The following is a 24267-nucleotide window of genomic DNA, read 5'->3' as shown; positions in this document are numbered from 1 at the left end:
TATGGCACAATAAGCGAGTGTAAGTAACTTGGAAGACTGTCACTTTCATGAAACATAGGAGAGCAAGAACTTCAGCTCCAGTCACTTTTAACATAGGCATATTTGAAAATTTTCTCAGGCTGACCTGAAAATCATTTTAATTCACTGATTACAGTCAATCCCTCTGTTTTATAAATCATTCAGTTGTAAAAAATGTGAAACGTTTTGATAAGATAAGTTTTATATCCAAAACATTTAAAGTTGTCTCACTTAATATACATTTTATGCACCATTTCGTGTTTAATTAAATTTCAGTTAAAATCCTAATGCAGCTTGACATGAATCATGAGCAAAGTTATCTTGTAAATAAGCAATATATCATTCACCATTTTCTAACATACTATATATATAGTATACATATATACACACATACACACACCCCCCACTTAATAGGGATCTGAAAATATTTGTATATAGTTACAGTGTACCTTTGTAGGTAGCAAAAGGATGTATCAAATCTAATGTAAAGGCTCTATTTAGACCCTCTCTTTTGAAAATAAGTACAAATGGAAAAGGAAATTAAAATTGATGTTAAATCAAGGAACTTGTGATTTAAAAATCCATCTACCCTGCTGCACAGGCACTTTTGAAACCACACACACACGCATACTCAGACCACCCCTTCCCCCACCCCCTCCATCACCTATCTGCATCTTTAGGCATTGTGATCACGATGGTGGCAATATATCCATTTACTAATAATAGTTAATACTTCCTTTGCTGAAAAATCAGTTAATTCTAAACGCAAAACATGTCTTATAAACTTTTTCTTAAATATCCAGTGCATTTAAGGTAGTTTTATTTAACTAGTGAAAATAAAATTAAAATGCTCTTTTTGTATTTTTAATGTAATTTCAATTTCCATCCAACTGCAACTTGACAAATCCTGAATAAAAATTTATCTGGCAAATAAGTGTGTCATTCACCATTTCTGATTAAATGATGAGCTATATAATTGCTTAAGTAATTGGTGGGCAGACATAACAGATCCTCTAGGTTAGCAAGTAGTACCAAATGTAGTGCAAATGTACATTTAATTGCAAATCAACATGTTTTAATGTTTATACCAGTGAGAATTTTCTTAATAACTAAATAAAAATGCAAAACATTTGTTTGCTAATTTAAATAATGATTAAGATTATTTTTAAAGCAATACATCCTGGTAGACAATTTCCTTCCCAAGCGATTTTAAATATTTGCTCACATCTTACATTTATATTCCATCATCCCCTCCACCAAAACCAGGCCAGACTCCTGCAAAACTCTGAAGTTCTACACACAAGTTTGGGGAAGGATACAGCAGACAGCTGAAATCCCTGTTGGGGTAGTTAATGGTGGTGCATTCTTCATGAATTATGATTTTGCTAGCAGAGATGTCTCTCTCTCAAGGTGTAAGAATAGAGGGTATGTATAATTGGTTCCTTTAATTTTTCCACTCCCTTGCTTTTTAAATTCTTTTAGGCTTATTACATAGAGCTAGCTTAATAACAAGGCAGTGTTTGTGTAATTAGGTTCCCAGGTGGTTTGTTTTAAAGATAAGTGATTTTGAAGATCACCGCCACTCAAGTGACTCAGAAGCAAAACCCTGAAAACTAAACCTGGATATTCAGTGAAGTAATGGCACCATTCACAGATAGGATCTTTACAAATGTACTCATTCCAATATTAAATAGCATGCTCTTCATGAAATTCTCTCATTTCCTCAAAAGCTCCACTCCTGATTATGAACAGCAACGGAGCTAGCTGAACATTTATGAACAAAAAGCATTACTAGCTGAAAGATTTTTCCCCAAAAGTGAAAATGTTCATTTTTTTTTAAAATAGAAAATATTTGAAGTACCCCAAAAAATTTAGCCTCTACAGTTTAGTCTTTGGTTATCTTCATATTCAGTCATTGTCTTTTGTCAAGTAACCAATGTGGTCCACAAGGTGGTTAGCCTGTGTGGCCCAAGCGATCAAGTGGCCCAGTCAACTGGCTAACCCATTTTTTCAAACTGCTCTACTTAGCACTTTCATGAACAGGATTTTTGACAACCCAAAAAGATATTTAGGCTTTAACTACACTATGCACCTTTTAGCGACACAGCTGTGCCGCTACACTTGTGCCACTAAAAAGCTCACCGTTTAGCTGCCGTTTGTCAGTAGGAGAGCGCTTTTCGTCAGTAACATTTCTGTCGTGACAGGGGGAGAGGGAGTTAAACACCCCTGAACAACAAAAGTTTTGCTGACCAAGTTCCAGTGTAGACAAAACCTTAGATGACAATCCTGTTTTAGGAGATTGTTCTGCTAGGTCAGCAGCTCTGGTTCAGATCTAGGTCTTCATCAAAGCAGCAGCAGCTGTTATGCTGAAGACCTGTTCTTTAACAAAGTTCCCCTTCTTTTGTAAAAGATTTTCTAATGCAACAAATCCTCCTCAAGTAGCTAACTCCATGTATCAGGTTAGCCCTCAGTTCCGACCCAGAGAACATTAATGGGGCATATAAGAAAGATGGTATTCTTCTCCTCTCTTAAATCATACCAGGCAGCTTTCACATATTACAAAAACTGAGATCAAATGTAAATCATATTTTCCCTCACTCAGCTATAGCACATAAATTAACATTGACCATAACTTAATCCTTATTTCATCTTGTTAATTAACCAATTTATATTAGCCAAGAGAGAGATCTAAATGATCACTACGCACAAATTGTACAGTTTGTATGTTTTAAGATAGAAGGGTCCAAAAAATTATGGCACTAAAAATGTGAATTTGGGGAGCCAACTTTTAACTGATAGATTTTCTTGAAACTCCCCCAAAAATTCAAGTCTGATTTTGAGATTACGTGCTGAACTTTCGGTCATTACACTGTTTCCTATAAAAGAGGCTGAACTCTTGCTTTAGGTGTGAAACTGAACATAATCTTAATTATAGCACCACCACAGATAAACAACAGTACCACTGAAATTTAAGTCAGTTTTCACCACAGTACACTAACAATTGTGAACCTAAACAAACAAAAATACCAGCACACAAATATATCCTTGTAGCTTTTCAATCTATCATCAGTATAGCTGAAGCCAGATCTACTCAGTTATTTTTAAATTTGAGTTCATATTTAAAAAAAAAAAAAATCAAGCACTGAGCCTGCTAGAAGAGATTTATGGAAGTTTCGATTTTTACCAGTTGATCTTGATTAAGGCGCTCTCCCTTGTTCATTCGATCCTGGTAATCATCGAGTTTGCCCTAGGGGGAAAAATAAATGCTTTTATGTTTTGGGTACTACAAGTCATGAAGAGTTAACCACAACAGAAGTGAGTTATGTTACGGTTCCTCCCATGTTTGTCACAATACCTATTTTATATGAAATTACACTGTAACACAAGGCGCAAACGGACATGATTATGAGCTTTGTATGTAAATACCTGCACTCATTTTACATTTAAAAATACACTTTTACACGGAGGAAGTATTTTAATCTCACTTATTCTGTTACTATAATGCACATCTTAGTGACCTTTCTTGCAACCAACAGAAAGTTACTTTGCATCAGCACTGAAAGTGACCTGCAAAGAAACACAACTAGGCGTGTGCGCCCTGTTTAGTTTCATGGTGCATAAAGACAACACAAAGCTTTCTTCATTTTTGTTTTTCACACAGACTACTCAGGGTCTATCTGCTCTGGGAGACTCTAAAGAACAAGAACCAGAGAAATACATCACAAGTACCAAGAAAGTGAAACCTAATTAACTGGGAGGAGGCAATTTTTGCTAACATTAATTTTCCTAATATTTGGATTCAACACCTCCCCTCCAGTTATGGGCTGAGAAAACTGTCAATCCATATGTGACTTTATTAAGTCCTCAAGTAAACCATGAAGGACCAGACCAGACTTAACATTCCTCACATTTAATGTAGGACACCTCTATACATCGAAGACACACAGAGCACACACACATTTTCTTTTGCTGGTGACTTAAGAGTTAAGTCAGATAGGCAAATATCTTCTAATTCCTTTGTGTTCATTTCCTGCTAACCCAAGGAGTGAGGAACCAAGCTCAGCCCTGAACTAAAAATCTTATGCACTGCACTAAACGGCCAGAGATATGACTCCAAAAGAAATGAGACTCCAAAACCAAGCTTGGTAAAGTCAAACCAATACTCTTCAGAAGCAAAATATTTAATGTAGTTAGGTAACTGCTTACTGTCCCTTATCACTTAGTTTACAAAACAAAAATCATTAAAGTACTTCCTAAATTCGGTGTGGGCAAACTACAACCCACAGGCCGTATCCGGCCCGCCAGCTGTTTTAATCCATCCCTCAAGCTCCCACTAGAGACCAGGGTCTGGGGCGTGCCCTACTCTGGCACTCCAGCCGGGAAGCAGGGTCAGGGGCCATTCCACATGGCTCTTGGAAGCAGCGGCATGGCCCCCTTCCAGCGCTTCAGCCGGGTAGCAGGGTTGGGGGCCGTGCCACATGGCTCCCAGAAGCAGTGGTATGCCCCCGCCCCCACCCCAACTGCTACACATAGGGTCAGCCAGGGGGCTCCGCTCCACACGTTGCCCCCACACCAAGCACTGCCCCCGCAGCTCCCATTGGCTGGGAACCGCAGCTAATGGGAGTGCAGGGGCAGTGCCTGCAGATGGGGCAGCATGCAGAGACGCCTGGCTGCACCTCTGCATAGGAGCCAGAGAAGGGACATGCTGCTGCTTCCGGGAGTCGCTTGAGGTAAGCACCGCCCAGAGCCTGCACCCAAGCCTCTCCCTGTGCCCCAACCCCCTGCCCTGTGAACCCCCCAGACCCAGCCCAGAGCACCCTCCTGCACCCCAAACCCCTCATCCCCAGTCCCACCCCAGACCCCTCACCTCCCCCCCGCACCCCACTCCACCACGTCAGCCCAGAGCTCACTCCCGCAACCTGAACTCATTTCTGCCACGCCCCCCCCAGGAGCCCGCACCCCCAACCAGAGCCCTCACCACCACCACCCGCACCCCAACCCCAACTTTGTGAGCATTCATGGCCCACCATACAATTTCTATTCTCAGATGAGGCCCTCGGGCCAAAGAGTTTGCCCACCCCGACCTAAATGATACACGAGCCATGTAATAAACATACTTATCAAATATAAAGAAATGCCTATTTTGTCAAAAAGAAAACTGCCATAATAGAGCTAGAAGATGATAAAAATGGTCGACAAGAGTCAATATTTCAAAGTGCAGTAATTTTTAGTGGCATGTAACTCAAGTCAAATGGTAACTTCTCTTCAAACTTCAAAAATTCCCCTTCTGCCTTTAGAATTTAGCAATTCTTAGAAAAAGGTAGTCATCCCAAGACAATTAGAGACCTAAAATAGTAACCAGTTTTTATTAAAGATGTTTGTAATTATGGATTCACTTTAATCTACACTAATATCTTTACCAATTGCTATAAAGCTTTGAAGACTATGAAAATTTACAGATATTAAATGAGTGCTTGTCCACACAATTCAGATTAATGTTTGTGAAATACAACACACTGGGAAAGATATTGCCTTGAACAATCAAAATTCAAGTCCAACTTTTTCTTTCCTTTTTTTTTTTTTTAACAACCAAGGAATATCCTGATCACCATAATACCAAAAAGACCACCACAAAAAACACACAATTTTTTTTGGGGGGATAATCACTGCAAAGAATATTCTAGTTACAAGTTATAGTCTATTTATTTTAAAGAACAGGGCTTTTTAGTTTTAGTCACCTGTCAGTTGTTCTTAAAATTGGAAGGTCACATATCTTGGGAATATAAGATTAATACTACACAAAACTATTTTTAGTCACTTGAATTTAAGGTTTTATTCATGTGAATCAAAATACAGTTCTGAAAAGTTAGTCCCAAAAGGACAAAAATTTCCAGTGAACGTTTCCCCCTTTTATATTTTGTCACTAACCCTACTACTTAGCACTACATATGTAGGTAACCCATGATGGAACTTTTAACACCAAAGGATTTTCTCTGTCTTCACTTAGATACAGGCAGTGAAGCCAACATTGGGATAACTGGTTGCTGCTGATGCAGCTTTAGCAACCCGAGGACCCCCATTTTGATATAAAAATTTTCACAGATCCAACCCCCCCCATCCCACCTCTTCCCACCCTTCACTCCACCCTTGCCCCTCCTGTTCCCCACCTCTTTCTGCCCCCTCCCCACTCCTCCTCCTCCCAGCGCCTCCTTGCACACCACTGAACAGCTGTTCCCTGGCATGCAGGAGGCACTGGAAGGGAGGGGGAGGGGTTGATCAATGGGACCTCCCTGGATCTGCAGACCGCAGTTTGAAAAATGTCGCTTTAGATAGAAGCATTGTAAAAGGTAATACAAGTTAAATCTTAAAATTTTCCTAGCTCCATTTTTAATACCATCTGAGGCTATTATAACTGGAAAAATTTTTGAAGTTTAATTTATTTTTCAGTGACTTTCAAAATTTTACTGTATTTGTCCATGGAACTGTTTCCATTAGAATTCTAAAAATTGACAAACATTTGATTTTGTAAAAAAAAAAAAAAAAAAAAAAAAAACCACCACTACTTGTTTTTACTAGATGTATGTTTTGGGCTAATGATGACCTAATAGTCACTTTAAAGTTATAAAATACTGGGAAAAGGCCTGTTGGATCCAACCTCATAACAGCAAACTTGGTCTTAAAATTCTATTCCTTTCAAGTCTACATAGACCTAAAAGTTAATGTATTCATATATCTGGAATTTTCATTATTTCTATATGACTGAGCATATTTCACGAAGTTCGCCATGAAAAGCTGTTTGGAGATCTGGATTCAACCTACTACTTCATGTCCTCTCAGTTTTAAATTCCAGAGTAAACTAAAGGAATCACTAATAGTAACCAAAACAGGAAGGCACAAAAGGGGGGGGGGAGGGGCGGAAAAGGTCTCTGGAGTAGAAAAACTAAAGAAAACACCATAGAATCATAGAATATCAGGGTTGGAAGGGACCCCAGAAGGTCATCTAGTCCAACCCCCTGCTCAAAGCAGGACCAATTCCCAGTTAAATCATCCCAGCCAGGGCTTTGTCAAGCCTGACCTTAAACACCTCTAAGGAAGGAGATTCTACCACCTCCCTAGGTAACGCATTCCAGTGTTTCACCACCCTCTTAGTGAAAAAGTTTTTCCTAATATCCAATCTAAACCTCCCCCACTGCAAACCATGGCATGATTGTGTTCTAGGTTTAAATGTTTCTTTAACCATCATTTGTTGACAGTGACAACATTCTGATTGAAAGATAAAACGGATAGTGAAAGTATTTGATCAAAGTTTCTGAAACAATTCACTTTGGGAAACTGAGTGTAGAAAAGTTCAGCCCAAAAGATTTATTTCGGAAAGCTGTGGGCTTGTGAAAGTAAGGATAACATGCAAACTGCTATGTAAGATAAATTACTGACAGTGGTCCCAGACAGAAAGTTATAGCCACTCATACTCCAGCTATACCTTTTAAACTAAGTCATCCTCTGCCAAAACAGCCCATTTTACTGAAAACTCAACAATTAAAAAAGGTAGACAAAATAGTTAACTTTTTCACCTTTCCATAAAAAATAAAAATAGTTCAACATTAGCTTTTTCACAGAAAATTAATTCTCCAACTAACGATTTCCTGAACTCTCAATAATGTAATGTCCCTGGCCAAGTGTTTGATTTGGGCAACAGCTAGCAACCCGAGTATCCTGGTCAAATTAAACCACAACAATGGTACACAGTAGGTGAGGTGGTTACCAACAGATAGATCGGAAGATACTCTGATGAGCACTAAACTATACCCAAAAGACCATTAGCCAGGCAGAGCAAGCAGCAAATGCGTTTTACTCCTAACAGCCTATCACCATTTAAGAGGTAAGCAACTATGTTCAGCACTAGCTCAAGCTTCAGGATACAGCCCTCTTAAATAGAGCATTGAGCACATTACAGTTAGCCTAGTCCAGGGGTGGCCAACCAGTGGCTCCGGAGCCACATGCAGCTCCTTCTATAGGCACCAACTCTGGGGCCAGAGCTACAGGTGCCAACTTTCCAATGTGCAGGGGGGTGCTCAACCCCTGACTGCCACAGGCCCTGCCCCCACTCCATCCCTTCCTGCCCCCTCCCCCCTGAGCCTGCCATGCCCTTGCTCCCCCCTCCCCTCCAGAGCCTCCTGAGCACCATGGAACAGCTGATCAGGAGGTGCGGGGAGGGAGCGGGCACTGGGAGCGGGGTTGATGGGGGGCTGCTGATGTATTACTGTGGCTCTTTGGCAATGTACATTGGTAAATTCTGGCTCCTTCTCAGGCTCAGGTTAGCCACCCCTGGCCTAGTCAGTCACACAATGCACGTTTGACCACCAAAAAAGAAAAAAGTCTGCTGTGAACCACGATTTAAATTTGGTAACCTGGCTTTCTTTCAAAAGAGTTTTAACTATTAGAAACAAAGGTTTTTATACAGGCTTCTCCATCACAACAAACTGGAAAAAAAGTCATTCCTGTTTAATGTTACTTTCTCAAAGCTTCCAGATATTTAGTATGTTTAGTATATTTAGGTGAAGGCAAAGGAAGGCAGCCTTGCCCTCTGTAATGCAGCGGACAAGCTACTCTAAATGCACATTATCACAAACAAGATTCTAAATGCAGAATAAGTGTTACTTCTTTGTAGTTGTAGACATGCTCCAGAAGGTCACCTACCGCATTAGGCTAAGATACTACTAGATAAGAAAGAGAAAGGTGTCATTTTGTAAACCTTCATTTACTCTGTTAACTAACATCAGCAAGAAGTGCTGTAAAATAACTGCTGTAACATTAATTTTTGCTTAGCAGCCCAACTGCAGTAGCCCCGCAAAATGAGATGTTTTACTGATTTTTTCCCTGTACAAGCTTATCCAACGTTCTCACACAGAATGTGCACTCTGAAGCACAAACAGCAGAAAAATTTAAGAGGAAAGTGAGTGGAAGAGTGATCCAGTAAACAGGTCACAGGACAGTCATCAGATCCCAATTTTAGTCCCTACTCTGCCATCAACCCACGGTGACCCTGTGAGATGTGATATAAAGCTTGGATGATCAAAGGACTATACTGAACAACGTGCCAAAGAATGGATGTTTGGGACTGTACATATGAAATGGATTTCCTAGAAATAGCTCAAGGGAGGTGAATGTAAATTCCTTAAGTCCAGCTACCCAAACCCCATTCTTTTGAAGATATGCCCTGAGCTTCTATCTGCTGATCACCTGTAATACAAGGTCAAAAGCTAAAGCTGTATAAAGGAAAGACTGAACTAGTTCTGGTTGTTCTGGTTCTGAATCTGAAACTGTTGTGAACTTACTTCTACAGGGAAAACCCAATTGTGGGTCTTGAAGGACTGACGCCTACCAGAGTTTGAGGCTGGAGTGACCTCTGGTAAGCTTTAAGCAAGCATGTAAGTTCTATTGTTAGTTTAATTTTTTTTTCTGAAATACTTTTACTTTAAGAATAAATATGCTTGCTTAGAAGGACCTGTGTGGTAATCAGCAACTGCTGGCAAGTAAAGCGCAGATGCTGGCCAGTTTAGGCAGTCTGGCTTGCTGTGGATGTGTAAGCAGGGAACTACACAGCCTGAAAAAAACCCTGGTCAGGAGGGAGAGACCTGCAGGTCTCCACCCAACAAACGTGACAGCTGAGGAACCAGGAGCCTAGAGTAGATGCCTTGGTGGATCACGAAGGGGAAAAATACAAGTGCAGTTGCCCTGAACTGAGACAGACCAAGTCTGACTGGTCTGTTTTAATACCGAGTTTGTTGGCAACTATAAGGTTTAATTTTCATTCTGAGCCATCACCCTCTTTGATTTCACTTCAACTTTTCTCAAGCAAATTCCTTTTGGGCTAAAATTTTCCATGCTTGGTCTTGACATTTATTTTTTTAAGTAAAGCTATCTTAGTCTTTTCTAAGTTATATATGTTCTGACTGGCATTGTTTTGTAATTCAGATAGATGAAGTCAGAATATTTAAAGAAAAGGAGTACTTGTGGCACCTTAGAGACTAACCAATTTATTTGAGCATAAGCTTTCGTGAGCTACAGCTCACTGCATCCGATAAAGTGAGCTGTAGCTCACGAAAGCTTATGCTCAAATAAATTGGTTAGTCTCTAAGGTGCCACAAGTACTCCTTTTCTTTTTGCAAATACATACTAACACGGCTGCTACTCTGAAACCTGTCAATATTTAAAGAGTGACTTGCTATATAGTCACTATTCAAGAGGGAAAAACTTGACTTTATATTAAAGAGTTTATGAACGAATGTTTGATATTTTCATGCATGTCGTTTAGAATGTTCCCCAACTCACTGCCTCCTCAATTATGTGTCATCTAACAGATCTAGCACCACAAAGGCATCTTGAAAGTGACTACAAAGTACTTTTTCCCCATTCTTAAAAAGAATCAGGAAAACTAAATGCACACAAGCATTCAAGTGATATGAAAGTTGAAACTGAGCACTCAAAACTTCAGAAATTCCAAGAGGTACTGTTTCCCCACATCCACAACTTGGCTATGTCACATATAGGACTATCTGTTCCTATTTTCCTTGTACACAATAAATAGTTGATCACTCTTATTTAATTTATACTCTAAAATAGATAGGACATGCAACAGGGTCACATTATAAATCCAAAAGATAAAATATTACTATGATATTAATGTGCTCCTGAATTTTCAGCTTCAACGCTGTATTAATATAAACATCCTTGTTTCTTATTCAGAAACTAAGAATTTAGAACTGGAGGATTTTCTCAATGTACTGTATTAAAAAATGTAAGTGAGCGCTCTCATGTAAATCTGAGTGTCGAGCACTTAACACAGCTTTATAAAGAATACCAAAGACATTAAACTGAATATTTACCATCATTTAAATTAGGGCTGTCGATTAATCGCAGTTAACTCACATGATTAACTCAAAAAATATTAATCACGATTGTACTTCTTGTTCAGCCAATCGCTAAACAAACTAATTTGTTTACATTTACAGGAAATAATGCTGCCCTCTTCTTATATACAATGTCACCAGCACAACACTTTTGTAGCCAGCATTGCAAGGTATTTACATGCCAGATATGCTAAACATTTGTATGCCCCTTCATGCTTTGGACACTATTCCAGAGGACATGCTTTCATACTGATGATGCTCATTAAAAGAAGTGTGTTAATTAAATTTGTAACAACTCCTTTGGGGAGAATAGTATGTCTCCTGCTCTGTTTTACCCACATTCTGCCATATATTTCATGTTATAGCGGTCTCGGATGATGACCCAGCACGTTTATTTTAAGAACACTTTCACTGCAGATTTCACAAAATGCAAAGAAGGTACCAATGTGAGATTTCTAAAGATAGCTACAGCACTCGACCAAAGGTTTAAGAATTTGAAGTGCCTTCCAAAATCTGAGAGGGATGAGGTGTGGAGCATGCTTTCAGAAGTCTTAAAAGAGCAACACTTAGATGCAGAAACTACAGAACCCGAACCACCAAAAAAGAAAATCAACCTTCTGCTGGTGCATCTGACTCAGATAATGAAAGTGAACATGCATCAGTCCGCACTGCTATGGATGGTTATCAAGCAGGACCTGTCATCAGCATGGACACATGTCCCTTGGAATGGTGGCTGAAGCATGAAGAAACATGAATTTTAGCACATCTGGCATGTAAATATCTTGAGATGCTGGCTACAACTGCGCCATGCGAACCCCTGTTCTCACTTTCATGTGACACTGTAAACAAGGAGGCAGCATTATCTCCTGCAAATGTAAACAAACTTGTTTGTCTGAGCGATTGGCTGAACAAGAAGTAGGACTGACTGGACTTGAAGGCTCCAAAATGTTACACTGTTTTATTTTTGAATGCAATTTATTTTTATTGATAGTTCTACATTTCTAAGTTCAACTTCATGATAAAGAGATTGCACGACAGTACTCGTATTAGGTGAACTGAAAAATACTATTTATTCTGGGTTTTTTACAGTGCTAATAGAATCATAGAATGTCAGGGTTGGAAGGGACCTCAGGAGGTCATCTAGTCCAACCCCCTGCTCAAAGCAGGACCAATCCCCAATTTTTGCCACAGATCCCTAAATGGCCCCCTCAAGGATTGAACTCCCAACCCTGGGTTTAGCAGGCCAATGCTCAAACCACTGAGCTATCCCTCTCCCCTAAAATTCTCTTCACCCCAGATGGAACTCAAACCAACAATCCCTGGCGTAGGAGGCCAATGCCTTATCCATTAGGAAATACTCGTAATCAAAAATATAAAGTAAGCACTGTAAAAACAATGAGGAGTCCTTGTGGCAACTTACAGACTAACAAATTTATTGGGGCATAAGCTTTCTTGGGCTCGAACTCACTTCATCAGATGCATGGAGTGAAAAATACAGTAGGCAGGTATAAATACACAGCACATGAAAAGATGGGAGTTGCCTTACCAAGTGGGGGGTCACTGCTAACAAGGCCAATTCAATCATGGTGGATGTGGCCCATTCCCAACAGTTGACAAGAAGGGGTGAATATCAACAGAGGGAAAATTACTTTTTGTAGTGCTAACGAGGCCAAATCAATCAAGGTGGATGTATTCTGTGTTGTAACTGAAATCAATATATTTGAAAATGTGGAAAACATCCAAAAATATTTAAATAAATGGTATTCTATTACTGTTTAACAGTGAAATTAATAACATGATTAATTTTTTTAATTGACAGTCCTAATTTAAAATCTCACTTTATTTGAATTGGTTTTTAAGAACATTATTTGTTTACACCATTAACTGGAAATATCTAATATCTTAGTTGAATAAAATCACTCTTGAATATGCAAGGCAATACGTGTATATGTCTTAACTTAAGGATACCGGTGATTTACCCACTAAGGCCTATTAATCTTACTGGAAATTAGTCAGTAAATTATTTGTGCATTGGTGACAGAATATACCTAGATATTTTGTAAGTCTTCCTAGTGGATGAATTCCCTATCGCTAGCAAATTTCAGTGCAGAAATACTAACAGAATGCATTGTCTACAGTATTTTTATTGCAATCTGGACATCCCTAGTCTTCTATCGATACAATCAAGCCAACATAACCTGCATTTTTGTTTTACCATTCTACTAGACTTCTCCAGCAATACTTACCACATGCTTTAGAGCAGTGGTTCTCAACCAGGAATATGCGTACCCATTGGGGTCTTCCAGGGGTACATCAGCTCATCTAGATATTTGACTAGTTTTACAACAGGCTACACAAAAAGCACTAGTGAAGTCAGTACAAACTAAAATTTCATATAGACAGACAATGACTTGTTTATACTGCTCTATATACTATACACCGAAATGTTTCAGAGTAGCAGCCGTGTTAGTCTGTATCTGCAAAAAGAAAAGGACGACTTGTGGCACCTTAGAGACTAACAAAATTATTTGAGCATAAGCTTTTGTGAGCTGCAGCTCACTTCCTCGGATGCATTCAGTGGAAAATACAGTGGGGAGATTTATATACACAGAGAACACTAACGAGAGTGATCAGGTAAGATGAGCTATTACCAGCAAGGGGGGGGGGGGCAGGGGGACTTTTGTAGTGATAATCAAGGTGGGCCATTACCAGAAGTTGATAAGAACATCTGAGGACCAGCATGGGGGGAGGATAAATATGGGGAAACAGTTTTACTTTGTGTAATGATCCATCCACTCCCAGTCTTTATTCAAGCCTAAGTTAATTGTACCCAGTTTGCAAATTAATTCCAATTCAGCAGTCTCTTGTTGGAGTCTGTTTTTGAAGTTTTTTTGTTGAAGAATTGCCACTTTTAGGTCTGCAATCGAGCGACCAAAGAGATTGAAGTGTTCTCCAATTGGTTTCTGAATGTTATAATTCTTGATGTCTGATTTGTGTCCATTTATTGTTTCACATAGAGGCTGTCCAGTTCATTGGCTGTAGCTCATGAAAGCTTATGCTCAAATAAATTGGTTAGTCTCTAAGGTGCCACAAGTCCTCCTTTTCTTTTTGCGGATACAGACTAATATGGCTGCTACTCTGAAACCTGTCACCTTAAGTGATCACTCTCGTTACAGTGTGTATGGTAACACCCACTGTTTCACGTTCTCTGTGTATATATACACATCTCCCCACTGTATTTTCCACTGAATGCATCTGATGAAGTGAGCTGTAGCTCACAAAAGCTTATGCTCAAATAAATTTGTTAGTCTCTAAGGTGCCACAAGTCCTCCTTTTCTTTATACACTGAAATGTAAGTACAATATTTATATTCCAATTGATTTATTTTATAATTATATGGTAAAAATTAGAAAGTAAGCAATTTTTGAGTAATAGTGTGCTGTGACACTTTTGTATGTTTAGGTCTGATTTTGCAAGTAGTTTTTAAGTCAGGTGAAACCTGGGGACATGCAAAACAAATCAGACTCTTGAAAAAGGTACAGCAGTCTGGAAAGGTTGGAAGCCACTGCCTCAGGGCACGTCTATACTACAAAGTTAAGTTAACGTACAGCCACCGCAGTAATTACTTCAACTGTAATGTCCACACTATGCTCCTTCTGTCAGCAGTGCGTGTCTTCACCAGAAGGGCTTGAACCGATTTAACTAACAGTGTGGGACATTGTGAGCCTGAGCCTCACTGCCCTGGGTTGTCAGCCCCAGCGCGGAAACAGGCTATGTAAACAACTCAGTGTCTACACAGACACTGAATCAACTTACAAGCTACCCCTTTCACAGAGATGGAGTTACTAAGTTGGTATGGTGGGTGGGCAACTTACATTGGCGGGAGGGGCATTTTAATGTAGATGCTTACAGACGGAAGTCGACGTAAGGGAGCCTTAGTGAGTTTTACTGATCTGAGCTACCTCTTGTTCATTATGAAAGTACAACCTTAAGTGGCTTTCATAGTCCTTTAAATACACACATTTAGTCCAGCCAAAGGACTCTTTCAGTCATCAGTAGCTTAATCCAGAGTCAAAACATAAATATGATCTTTTAAGAGTCATCTAAAGGGGGAAGCAGTCCAGAGAGCTGGATGCTCTAAAATGTTGTGGCAAACACATGCTTCCATCAATGCAAAAAGTCAGCAAAACTACTTACATTGGTAATTAAGATATTTTGCCCAATGCATAGAAAAGGAGTCTATTTTCTCTTCAGTGAGCATATATAACTAGTTAATAGAAGTTATATCAACCATTGAGAGAAATAACTTCTATACTATTTTAAAAAATCTAATAGTTATAAATGAAACAATGAGATCAAACAAGGAACTAGTGCCTCCAAATTTTTTTTTTTTTTTTTTTTTAAACACAGGTATGAGAGCTTAATTTTGAGGGTTGGAGCTGGGACTTAATATGTATCCAAAAATCAGTATATCCTTGCTGCCACTTGGAGGTTCCAACACAAAAGAATTCAGCTGTGGTTTCACATAGTCTGCCTCCATTCACAATTTCAATACACAAACCTCCAATCAGATTTATTACAACTAATTTTGAGTTTCATTTTAGATGACATTTCTTTTGAGCATGTTTCCTTAAAAAAAAACAAATGCAGGGACTGGGCCCACCTCTTTGAACGTGTGTTGTGCAGTGTAACAACAGTGCTGACTGATACTGTCCTAAGATAGGTTTCAGAGTAGCAGCCGTGTTAGTCTGTATTCGCAAAAAGAAAAGGAGTACTTGTGGCACCTTAGAGACTAACCAATTTATTTGAGCATAAGCTGATATATGCATTTCCACTGCATGCATCCGATAAGTGAGCTGTAACTCACGAAAGCTTATGCTCAAATAAATGTGTTCGTCTCTAAGGTGCCACAAGTACTCCTTTTCTTTTTGTCCTAAGACAGGCCATGCTGGATACCAACAAAAGAAAGTAACTTGGAAAAAAGAGACAACAATCTCAGGACTGATTTAGTGCTATCCCACAAGGAAATAGGAAGACAGCCCTCCTGACAGAACATGCAACTGCTTCACCAAAGCTACATAGAGATCAGTGTATCGGTGAGAAGAGCCTTTGATCACCAGAGGGGCCTTAAACCTAGCAACAACGGTTGCTTCCATAAGACCTCTTCAGAAGAAACTTATCACAATGCCCTAGTATAGACTGATTGTTAGTCAGATCTTTCATGCAGAAAGTCTAGCACATCTATCAAAAAGTAGAAGCAGAGAGACAAATACTATCTAAAATATTAGGTCAATCTGAAATACCCAATTGATGTATTCCAATGGAAATGCCTATGTTACTGAGGATAGTAGAACCATCCATGAAATATATATTGGCAAACGTCATTAAGATATTTAGACTCATATCTATGGTTTGGCTACAAGACAAAGATGCAGCAATTTAACTTAAATCTGTTTTAAAATTAGTGCTATCTCCAGGATGGCCACCTATTTTAGTTTAAACCGTTTCCCAATTGACTTCAGCCAAGCCAAATCAAGGTTGGTTTAAATCAAAAGGAATGTCTGGATTTACCAAACTGGTTTAAAACCTACACTTGTTGTTAAACTGGTACAGCCTTCTCACATTCATATTTATCAATTTACAGAATATGGTTTTAATACAGTATCTTTCATATTTTTAAGCATTCTAAAGCTTCATAAGACAATGGCACAGTTAGCACAGCACATGAAGTTTGGTTGTGTATGGTATTATAGGTGAACTGAAAGGGAAGAAAAAGAAAAGGAGTACTTGTGGCACCTTAGAGACTAACAAATTTATCTGAGCATAAGCTTTTGTGAGCTACAGCTCAACTGGTGCATGTGTTTCTCTCCTGCCCCCAGGCTGTAAAATGGAGACAATGTTTGCTCTTACCCCTACCCCGAGAAAAAAAGCTTCTGTATTAAAACACAACAGAAACTGAGATTTGGATCTAGCTTGCTTTTCCTGGAAGACTATGAGTAATTACAGAACTAGTAGGATTTTAACATCACACATCATGCAAGTGAAGTCGAAAGAGGTTTAAGTGATTTTTATTCGGACTGTTTAAAACTTTTTTAAACACCTATTTAATTCAACTCATAAGTAGATGGAAGAAAAAAGACTTTAAACAATAGAACATCCCTTGAATTAGGACCTAAGGAAGCTCTTAACACGTAAGAGACCTTTAAGCAGTCCAAAAACAAGATTCAGCATTCCTTATCTTTCTAAAAGGTAAAACACATCCTCAGGCTCTCTTTATACATCTAAAAGAGAAGAAACTGGGTTACTGTCATCCCCCTTTAAACATGTACCACTTTGGCTCTTTGGAACTTTTAACACTTTAGTTCTGCAGCAAACTGAAAACAAGAAGAATGAAATATAACTAGCAATTTAGTATAAACACCTGTAATTACTATGGTTTCTAGCTTGAATTATTTTCAACATATTTTGAACAAATACTGTATTGTAATTCCAAAATTATTACTACTTGAGTTTAGCAATATCACTTTACTCTTACAGAGCCAGCTAATGAAAGTGACCAATTTATTTGAGCATAAGCTTTCGTGAGCTACAGCTCACTTCATTGGATGCATACTGTGGAAAGTACAGAAGATCCAGGTTTTCTCCCCACCCTGGATTTGTGCTGGAAATGGCCCAATTTCATTATCATACACATTGTAAGGAGTGTGATCACTTTAGATAAGCTATTACCAGCAGGAGAGTGGGGTGGGGGCAGAGAAAACCTTTTGTAGTGGTAAACACCCATTTTTTCATGGTTTGTGTGTATAAAAAGATCTTCTGTATTTTCCACAGCATGCATCCGATGAAGTGAGCTGTAGCTCACGAAAGTTTATGCTCAAATAAATTGGTTAGTCTCTAAGGTGCCACAAGTACTCCTTTTCTTTTTGCAAATACAGACTAACACGGTTGTTACTCTGAAACCAGCTAATGAAAGTGTGAAGCTAAAAAGACTTCTGAGTCAAGATGTGGCATTTCTAATTTCTACAGCAAAAGTGTATTTTATTAGACCACAAGCCACACTTACCATTTAAGATTTAAATATCTAAAATATGTCCTAACTAATTGCACAGGTCACCAAATCAACAGTATTTTTACTTTGTTCTTTGCTAATAAGCATTCAAAATTTAACTCAATTGTCCTTCTAGATGAACATCTGTAAACTCCTTTAGTGAAAGCATTTAATCTTTCACATTATCAGATGTTTTCACATTTAACATTTTTCATCCACTTGACTCGAGACTGTATAATTTCTGATCTTACCCTTTATATGCAAAAAATCTTCAGAAATTTAGAAGATTAAAAAATGTAGTTGTATGAATACTGCATTTAAGAAACAGCATGTGATCACAAACAATACATAAGCACAAATAAATACTGCGAACGTAGTCTCTGCATGGCTAAGTAAGGAAATGACAATCTTCAAAACTTAGTATTCTCTGAACACCTTTGATTTATTCTTTTTAAAGACAAGAAAAAAAATCCATAGTTTAACAATTTGGCTTGACACATCCAAGAACCATTTATCCTATACACATTACGAGGTCTGCAGCAAGTCTTCAGAGTTGTGCAGGAGCGCTTGTCCCCTTCACGCATTCATCACCGTGCACAGTGCTAAGCTAGCTATGCACATACAACCTGACCTTAACTGCACACTTTGTGTGCAACAAAAAAAAAACAAAAACCCAAAATATAGTACTAATACACAATAATTTCTCAACTCAAAAGCAATTCACACCACAACCACTCAAAGGTTCTTCTCTGTGAGGGAAGTTTCCTTGCCAAGTTTCAGAAAGCAATAAGCAAATGTAAAGTTATAATGAAATGCTCAAGACACCTTAATTTAGCAGTTACTACTGCTCTCCGTATATTATAACAGGTATGGGGAACTAACAGAGACTAAGGAATTCACAAGCTAAAATGTCCCAAATTGCATGCATTTGTATCAGAATTCTGAGGTCTTCTACTTATAACTTTCTAGTTTAAGATACTCTCCATAGAACTTTACCAGAAAGTCCATTAAAAAGGTGGTTCTCAACCAGGGATACATGTACCGCTGGGGGTATGCAGTGGTCTTCCAGGGGAGTACATCAGCTCATCTAGATATTTGCCCAGTTTTACAACAGGCTACCTAAGCACTAGCAAAGTCAGTACAAACTAAAATTTCATAAAATGACTTTTTAAACTGCTCTGCACACTATACACTGAAATGTAAGTACAATATTTATATTCCAGTTGATTTTATAATTATATGGTAAAAATGAGAAAGTAAACAATTTTTCAGTTATACTGTATGTGATACTTTTGTATATTTATGTCTGATTTTGTATGCAAGTAGATTTTAAGCGAGGTGAAACTTGGGGATATGCGAGACAAATCAGACTTCTGAAAGGGTTACAGTAGTCTAGAAAGGTTGAGAGCAACTGCATTAAAAGACGAACACTAAAGGCATTCGTTAAAATGTAAGTTATGAAGTTTCTTTAAAACTTCAGAAACTGCTGCATACAGACAACAGGTAAAAGTGACCCAAGGCAGAAAGGCTGTACTTGTGCAGTTTTTGCTTGTTTTAGGGCAGAAGGTCTGAAAAGCTCTTCTCCCTACCACCCTGCCCACCTCCGAATTTTTAACTGAAAATTCAAGTTGTGTCCATCTTGGAAAACTAGCAGATTTATGATATTGTTTCACTTCCTTGTTTTGTCTGAAGTTTTTTATTCAGACCATTTACAATTTACTTAATTCACTTAAAACACTTGGGGAAAGTTTTAAGGATTGATTGAAAAACTCCAAACCTTCAGTTAAAGACTAAGACTTTGTCTACACATAAGCTTGCACTGATTTAACTGTTTAATATCACACCTTTGCTTGTACAAGTGTAAAGTCTGTCTACAGGCAAAGTATGAGAGAACTCCCCGGCCACATTTTAAAGTCATACAGAAAGCCTTCCCTCTCTCTTTAAAATGAGAGCAGTTAACATGCCTTGTATTTTTTAAAAGGAAAAAAAGCAGTGCACTCATGCATACAGGTGTAAAGTAAGCACAATTTCTGGCCCCTTTGCACGTCACCTTTACTGCCTTAATATAGTTAATTCATCCCAAACTAGACTACTCATATTTCAAGTTTTGTTTTTAATTAAAAGTGAAACAAAATTTCATAACTGAATTTATGGTTTTTTTAACATTAAAAACAAAAGCAGAATTAAGAGATTAACCTTGCTGCAGTTCAGAATTTTTTGGTAGTATCCCAAGTTTTAACTTTCTCAAGTATATCACCAATATTTCTCAAGTATATCACCAAAACTCCAGAGCTTTTAATGGGGGGCAATAACCATTCAAACTTGTCTTTGCTATTGTGTCCTATTACATTTACCCATTAAGCTCTGTAGAACCGGGCCACTTGTGTGGCAAGATCCATCTGACACACAGCACCATATACACAACTGGTACCATAGAAATGGTAAGTAATCACAACACCATCACTCTGAGGGGCAACCCAGACCCTCTGAGATTAACTGATATTCCCACAAGAGACACCCCAAGAGTCAGGGCGAGGGCTGTTGTACAATATCCTAGAAGCCTTCGAGTCTTGGCTGTGTGACCCATACAGAGGAAGCCTCCAGGGGCTGGGAATCTCTGGCAGGGTGGCCGGCTGGCCCCGGCTTTGTGCTGCCAGTGCCTGCTCACACAATGCAGCTGCCTCGGAGAGGCTGAGACTGCCTCTCGCCGCCGCCATGTTAGCTTCAGCCTCCATGTGCACAGTCCGTGAGCCCCACAGACTGCAGATCCTATCGTCCCGCACCCACCCAGCTCTCTATCCCGGGAGAGACGCCGCTACTCCATGGGGCGGTTACAAGCCCAATTCATCCCCCCGCAAAGGCTGAGCTCGCGAAGACCCCGGCCCACAGGAACAAAGGGGTGGGGGTGGGGACTGCGTTGTCTCACCGACTGAGAGGACGGGAAAGGGGGCAGTGGCGGCTCCTCCTGCCTGTGTCCGAACCCAAACAGCCCCGTGAGTGGGACACGCATCACCCCACACTGGGCTTTGCGAACAAAGGGCTGCGCGCTTCGGCCAGGCGGGGCAGGAAAGGAATGCCCCGGGCGAGGCGGGCGCTCTTCTGGAACCTTCGGGCGGTAGCCTCCGCCGGGCCCGCACCGGGAACGCCCCGAGCACGCCCGCGGCAACCCCCGTGGACCAGGCCGACCAGGTGCAGGAGCACCGAGACCCGGAACCTCGCTCCCCGCACAGCGGGGCACGGGCCGGCCAATCCCCGCCGTGGATGATGGGGAAAGGTGATTCCACAGTCCCGGCGTGAGACAGGACGACAGGCCGCCGGGGAGAGGAAACCCCTGGGCGGGGAAGGGAACCTGGAGACCCAGAGGGAAAGAGGAGTCCGGGGAGGGCTGGTGCAGCGAAGCCAGAACGCGGGAGGGGGTGGCCGGGCCCAGACCGGAGTGCGGGGAGATACGGTACCTTCTTCTTCTCCAGGTTGCGCAGCTTCTTGTCGATCACTCCCAGGATCTGCTTCATGGCCTCTGTCTGCACCGAGCTGGTGCTGCCGCCCGCAGCCACTACCGCCTGGGGGGGAGCCGCTGCCGGGGCGGCCTCGCTACCCGCCGGCACTGGCCCCACTTTGCCGCTGCTACTCGCCATAGTGCTGTTGGTGGCCGAGGGCATCTCTACAGGCGAGAAATGGAGAGCGCGTTAAGGGGGATGGCTGGACGGGCCGCCGGAGGGGACACGCGGGAGGGCGCGCGCGCACCCACCAACCTTCCTCACCCACCCCACCCCCAGGACGAGCGTCGGAGCCGCACCTGCAGGCGCGCGCCCAACGATCTCGCAACCAAATCGATTCGGCTCTGTCCGCCTACGACGAGGGCGCTCTGGAATCACGTGACCAGCAGCCTCCTGGCGCCGCTCGTCCCCTATCCCGGTTCAACGGTCACTCACGGAAACCCTCCCGACCCCGTGTCAGGAACCCTTCGTCACCACCACCCCCCTCACCGTGTGTGTGCGTGAGTGTCCCAAGGGGAGGGGCTCAGTGCGCTGCGTTCTCGCTTTTGGGAATGGCCGCCTCAGCCCACTCCGGCCCCGCCGCCGCCTGCGCCGCTCCTGCTACCTCTGCACCGAGCTACTAAAGGAAGAGACTGGGGCGCGCGCGCGCCTCAGACAGGCAGGGCCGGGTTGCGAGCGAGCGATGGGTCCTCGGCGGCGGGGTGTGTCCTCGTAGAACGCCTGAGCCACTGACCGCTCTGCATCCCATAACGGGACGGGCTCAGGATTGCGGCGCGCCCCCATCGTGCATCCAACAATCCCCCTTCCAAATGCCAAGGCCTTTCCCGGACGAGTCGTTCAGGCGCGCGCTAGCCACTAAAACCCGGCACACAATGGAAAGAGCAAAGGGGCTCTTGGCAGGACCCCGCGGGAACGGGCCGGGCTTGTCGGGCAACGGGGAATCCCCTCTAGCGGCAGTCCAGCCCAGCCCAGCCCAGCCGCGTCCCAATCCGGCCCGGGCAGCGGCCGCGTGGGCAGCTCCAGCCCCTTCTCCTGTGGGGACGGTTGCGTGGACCCCCCCCCCCCCCGAGGCGGGGGAAGGGATCAGGGGCTCGGCAGTGGGGGCCGCTCGGCTCCGCTGGCGGGCGGGCGCGCCCGGTGGGCCGGGCCGTGGCTGCCGAGCCCGGGAGCGTTCTGGGGATGACCCGGGGCGTCACGCGCGCTGAGCATTGTCACCCGCGGTGCCCGAGCGAGGCCGCCGGCAGCGCGCCTGTGGGCCGCTGTGGTTCCACGCAAAGAAACCCCATTGCCCGGACGGTACAGGACAGGGGCCCTTTGAGGACCGTCCCTGTGGGGTGGTTTGTGTCTGGTGCAGAGTCACCGTGAACTTCTGACCCGCAGACGTGTGGCTTGGAAGCTTAGTTTTTGCCTAATCAGCTAACGCTCAGTAGCTGCTCCTTACTGGGTACGGCTCATGGGATGTTAGGTACCACGTAAGGAGCATCCCTGAAACAACAGGATGGGTGATCAACATCTCCAATGCGAGCCACCTGCTACATCCACGTTTGGGGGTTGAGATATAATACATGCATTGTAGGCACGGGCAAACAATTGCCTTTCTTTCCTTACCTGCCAGGTGTGGTGTTAAAGGTTCCAGTGTCTTTCTTGCAGATATTGATGCCTGTCTAATACATGCCTATTAAACTTTATATACATTTCTGACCTAAGACAGTATAATGAATCCAACCCCTTTCAGCTGTTGCTGGACTTTAATTTCAGTCCAGGAAACTGAAAGCCTATTACTTTATTTCTTTATCATTTGCGGGAATTAACAGTGAGACAATACCTGGCTTGTGTTGTACAAAGGCAAATTTGCATTCAAAAGGAATGCTGTACCTATTTTAAGGAGATGCAAGTGTGACATCTGGAGACAACCGAAATGCCCCTGAATGTGGCAAACCAAGCTGGAAAGGCTTTGGCAATTATTCAGCTGCCCTTTTTTATAATATAAGGGAATGTTTTCCTTGGTATTTTAGGGGAGAAATGCCCCTTACATTTCTTGTGAATTTGATAATTAGCTAACTTGTGTTCCTATACTTCTGTTGCTCATTTTACCTACTTTTAGCTCCATGCTAAGCAAACCTGCTTTCTGGCTTTTCTATAATCTCTGACAAATAATTTGCAATAGTTAATGTCCTTGCATATACGAAGTATCATTTATTCAAAGTGCTGTACAGGTTGATGGTGCAAACTATATTTAGGAAGCAATTCATATAAGTGTAGCCACCTCCAAGATGAAACATAACTGTAGAACAGCAACATTACACAATAGTTTGATCTGGAAGTGAAGAATACCCTTTCTAGCTGACGTTACAAAGGAACATTTCCCATAGGGTAGCATTTGGGTGGTTGTTCATCTACACTGGAGGGTCTTTGTTGTGAATCTCTGCTGCTCATATACATGAGATTATTAAACTAGTGAGGAGACTGGGGGCCAATTTCAATTGTTGGATAGAAATAGAAATGTAGGACGGGAAGGGATCTTCATAGGTCATCTAGTCCAGTCCTCTGCACTGATGCAGGATTAAGTATTATCTAGGCCATCCCTGAGAGGTGTTTGTCTAACCTGTTCTTAAAAACCTCCAATGATGGAGATTCCACAGTCTCCCTAGATAATTTGTTCTAGTGCTTAACTATACTGACAGGAAGTTGTTCCTAATGTCTAAGCTAAATCTCCCTTGCTGCAATTTAAGACCATTACTTCTTGTCCAGTCCTTAGTGGTTAAGGAGAACAATTTAGCACCCTCTTCTTTAA

The 24267-nt window shown here is 41.5% G+C and overlaps 1 protein-coding gene across 5 annotated transcripts in view; it reads right to left on the bottom strand.

The window, feature by feature from the left end:
* The window catches only part of CAPRIN1 (cell cycle associated protein 1), an 82083-nt gene extending 59970 nt beyond the window's left edge, over positions 1–22113 (bottom strand). For 4 of the 5 annotated variants that reach the window (XM_073347912.2, XM_073347915.2, XM_073347916.2 and 1 more), the window contains exons 1-3: positions 21963–22113; positions 21432–21637; positions 3203–3265 (exon numbers count right to left, since the gene is read on the bottom strand). In XM_073347912.2, coding sequence (XP_073204013.1) covers positions 3203–3265; positions 21432–21635 — 267 coding nt within the window. In that variant the 5' untranslated portion in view covers positions 21636–21637; positions 21963–22113. Of the gene's footprint in view, positions 1–3202; positions 3266–21431; positions 21638–21772; positions 21934–21962 lie in introns of those variants that run through there. The other variant, XM_073347913.2, reaches the window with a different exon arrangement.
* Positions 22114–24267: the final 2154 nt, after the last annotated feature.

Source organism: Lepidochelys kempii, chromosome 6, assembly GCF_965140285.1.
Source record: "Lepidochelys kempii isolate rLepKem1 chromosome 6, rLepKem1.hap1, whole genome shotgun sequence".
NCBI lineage: Eukaryota > Metazoa > Chordata > Testudines > Cheloniidae > Lepidochelys > Lepidochelys kempii.
This window is presented reverse-complemented; position numbering and strand designations above follow the sequence as displayed.